General features: G+C 44.2%; 1 protein-coding gene across 3 annotated transcripts; it reads left to right on the forward strand.

Annotated features, from left to right (window-relative positions):
* Nucleotides 1-3,024: 3,024 nt before the first annotated feature.
* On the forward strand, nucleotides 3,025-3,612 carry GREM1 (gremlin 1, DAN family BMP antagonist). 3 transcript variants are annotated; one of them, XM_006883049.1, is made up of 2 exons: nucleotides 3,025-3,138; nucleotides 3,262-3,579. In XM_006883049.1, the coding sequence occupies exons 1-2, from the start codon at nucleotides 3,025-3,027 to the stop codon at nucleotides 3,577-3,579; spliced, it is 432 nt and encodes a 143-aa protein (XP_006883111.1). The 3 variants fall into 3 exon arrangements, with proteins under 3 accessions (XP_006883111.1, XP_006883112.1, XP_006883110.1); XM_006883050.1 differs by having other exon boundaries at nucleotides 3,025-3,051; XM_006883048.1 differs by having other exon boundaries at nucleotides 3,025-3,612.
* Nucleotides 3,613-4,064: the final 452 nt, after the last annotated feature.

Here is a 4,064-nt window from a genome sequence, read left to right on the forward strand (position 1 = left end):
AACAGAGCAGGGTAACACTGCATGATTCAAAATTGGGAAGGGTGTACGCTAGGGATGTGTCCTATCTATGTACCTTTTCAACCTGGATGCAATCTTCGGTGCTGGAGAAGAGTATTGAATGTACCATGGACTGCCAAGAAAACAAACAGATTCATCCTGGAGAGGGTTAAACCAGGCTAGTCCTTGGAGGCAACGTTTCTGGGCCTTCATCTGACACACTTCGGACATGTTATAAGGAGGGACAGGTCCTTGGAGAGGGACATCATGCTTGGTAGGGTGGAGGGATAGCACCTGAGGGGAAGACCCTCTGTGAGGTGGATTGCTTCGGTGACTGGGGTAATTGGCATGGGTGTGTCGGAGGCAATGCGATTGGCACAGGATAGAGCAGGGTTTAGGGCTGTTGTACATAGGATCGCTATGAGTTGCAAAAGGACTCGGCAGCACATAACAAGAACAACATATCATCTCTCTATCTCTATCTCTATCTCGCATCTATATCTGTGTCTATATCTATATTATCTCTCTATATATCATCTATATACCTATATCATCTATATATCTCTATCTCTATATCATCTATATATCTATCTCTATCTATCTATATCGGTATCATCTATATCTATATCATCTCTCTCTCTCTCTCTCTCTATGTAAATTTATATATATTTAGTTGTTGTTAGATGCCTCGAGTAGAGTACATATATATTGTATATATATAATCATATTGTATACTAGAAGACTTTCTGCTGAGGAACAGGTGATGAGTTAGATGCTTCAAACTTTTGTTAGCCTACCACACAACTGAGGCTCCTTATGCATAGCACACCTACTCTTTATTCATGAACACTGAATTGTTTTTGTGTGCCATGAAGTTGATACTGTCAATATTTTTTAGTACCATTGAGTAGGAACTGACCCGTAGCTGACCCTCCAGTGGATTTTCAGAGGCAGTAAATCACATGAGAGTTGATCTCCCGTCTTTCTGCCGCAGAGCAGCTGGTGGATCCAAACTATGGGTTTTTGGGTGGACATTAGCAACTCATTAACTATACACTAAAAGATATTGTTGGGTAACGCTGAGTCAATTCCAGCTCTCACAGAGGAGAACTGCCCTACACCATTGTGGTACCAAGGCTGTGTAGAAAAAAAATATCATATATATATAATCTATATATACTATATTATATATTTATATATGTCATGTTATATATGTGGAAGGAGGAGTGGCATCCACTTCCATAATAGCTTGCCTCTGGAAACCCTATGAACCTGGAGAGAGGATGAAAGGCACCCAATTGTCGAGGACTCTCCTTCATAGGGTCGCTATGAGTCGGCTGCGACTCGACAGCACTTAACAACAACAGCAACAACAACAACATATTATATATTTATATATTATATATTTCTCTATATATACATTTCATAGTATATAAGTTGCAATATAATAAATGCGCAGTCCCATGACAAGAATATGTGAGGGGTTGAGAAATCTTATGATTTATGTTTTTTCCAATATAGTAATTTGTTCTGTCTATAATATCTACTTTCCATTTTGGCTAACCTTCAAATTACTTTCACTTTTATGTTTTGCTCTGTACCACCTATCTGGGGCGGGGAGGTATTTGTGTCTGCCTCAGTTCAGATAGTAATTGGAATGTCAATGTTCACTTCTTAGCCAGTGTTTTTCCTGTTAAGTTCTCCATCTGTCCAGTGCTTTCTGATCATCCCACCGGTCTCTCCCTCTTCCTAACACCTTATGTCAATGAAAATTCTATACGCATTCAATCAAGTGAGTGACACCCAGCTCAGAAAACACACAGGCTGGTTGGGGAGGAAGGCAAGCTTTTCCTAGAGACCCTCTGGGCAATGAAACAAATTCATCTTGTTTATAGAACAAGACAGTCACACTCGGATGAGCACTAAAAATATTTTGCAGCATGAAATAAGTTGGTTACAAAAGGACAATATTGTATGGACCCCTTATATCTAGAAATATCTAGAATAGACAAGTCTGTTGACACCAAAGATTATTAGTGGTTACCATGGGTGGGCCCAGAGGAAGAGAAAAAGGGAACATTGCTTAGGACACGTTGAGCTTCTATAAAAATATTTGGAAATGAATAAAGGTGATGGTTGAAGAACATAGTAAACAAATGATAAACCTAATTATTGTACAGCGGAGTGACATTATTTACACACACTCTCACACATATATGTAATTTACCACAAAAAGGTAGGTAATATATTCTCCTAAAAAAGTAATATGGTACTATTATAGTAGGAGCTTACTGTTGTTGTTATGTGCTGCAACTCATAGCGACCCTATGTACAACAGCCCTAAACCCTGCTCTCTCCTGTGCCAATCTTATTGTCTCTGACACACCTACCCCTTTTACCCCAGTCACTGAATCAATCCACCTCATCCAGGGTCTTCCTCTCTTGCACTGTCCCTCCACCCTATCAAATTTATAATTGAACACAGTTATGCGACTCTAATACAAAGCTGAAGGTGAGATGTAATTCTTACTGGGTTAAAGCATTGAAGAGGGAGTTCCTGACTGAGTTTGGATACTGGCTTATGAACTGTGTGACCCTGGTCAAGTTTGCTTCATGGCATAATAATCAAGGGAGCCCTATCATCACAACAGCCAGGAGAACAATTAGTACCTAATTCATAGGGCTATTATGAGATGTAAATAGAGTGTTTTACAGAAAGTGTTTCACACATGCCTGAGGAAAATGGCAGAGTCTCTGCTTGGTGCAAACAGTAAAGTGCTTGGCTGCTAACCAAGTTGGAGGGTCTGGCTACCAACGTTCCTGGAAAGAAAGGTCTGGCAATCTACTATTGTAAAATCAGCCATTGAAAACTAAGGAGGACCATTTCAAGGTGACACCAGTTTGAATAAACCCAAAGGCACTCAAAAGGCTTTGGGCTTGATAAAAATATTAGTAGCTATTCAGTAATCTTGAACTAACGTTTCCTTTTTTTTCTTATCTCTCCTGTCTGCCCTTCCCTTCTGTAGCATGAACCGCACCGCCTACACTGTGGGAGCCCTGATTCTCCTCTTGGGGACCCTGTTGCCTGCTGCCGAAGGGAAAAAGAAAGGGTCTCAAGGGGCCATCCCTCCGCCAGACAAGGCCCAGCACAACGACTCGGAGCAGACTCAGTCCCCGCAGCAGCCGGGTGCCAGGAACCGGGGGCGGGGCCACGGGCGGGGCACTGCTATGCCCGGGGAGGAGGTGCTGGAGTCCAGCCAGGAGGCCCTGCATGTGACCGAGCGCAAATACCTGAAGCGAGACTGGTGCAAAACCCAGCCGCTCAAGCAGACCATCCACGAGGAGGGCTGCAACAGCCGCACCATCATCAACCGCTTCTGCTACGGCCAGTGCAACTCCTTCTACATCCCGCGACACATCCGGAAGGAGGAAGGCTCTTTCCAGTCCTGCTCCTTCTGCAAGCCTAAGAAATTCACCACCATGATGGTCACGCTCAACTGTCCCGAACTGCAGCCGCCCACCAAGAAGAAGAGGGTCACACGTGTGAAACAGTGTCGCTGCATATCCATCGATTTGGATTAAGCTGGCACGCCCAGCCTGTCCTAGGGATGCAGCCCCAGGCGGGCTCATAGCCAGACCTACAACAACCTGATTCCTACTTGGCTTAAACCTAAGGGCACAAGAAACACCAGCTGCCTCTTGGCAGGAGCCTGCTTGTCTGTAGTTTGTGTGCTTGAGTGTGATGGGTGTCTGTGGGTGTTAGAGACAGCAGAGGAAACACCGCCTCTGCTCTAGGGCACTTCCTATTATGTAAAGGTATTAGCTTCATCCCAGGATGGAAGGGAAGCCCGCACTGCCTTGAGGTACATGCAGAGAGAGGGTCAGAGCTGTGATCTGGTTCTGCCTTTGTTGCCATGTGCCTTCCCGGGGATGAGAGTCTTCCTTCACAACTAGTGTCACTGGAAAAGGCCACTCCTGGGGGGTGACACAGTAGACTTGGAAATGTTCCTTCCACCTCTTCTTGCTTCCTCCCTCCCGCAGTCTGCCACTTCTTAGATCCTCAGTAA

Source organism: Elephantulus edwardii, unplaced genomic scaffold (assembly GCF_000299155.1).
Source record: "Elephantulus edwardii isolate Elephantulus edwardi_28Jun2011 unplaced genomic scaffold, EleEdw1.0 scaffold00026, whole genome shotgun sequence".
NCBI classification, from domain to species: domain Eukaryota; kingdom Metazoa; phylum Chordata; class Mammalia; order Macroscelidea; family Macroscelididae; genus Elephantulus; species Elephantulus edwardii.

Bases quoted from the DNA above. Each gene is read 5' to 3' on its own strand.
- GREM1 (XM_006883048.1), top strand. From the start codon at position 3,025: ATGAACCGCACCGCCTACACTGTGGGAGCCCTGATTCTCCTCTTGGGG.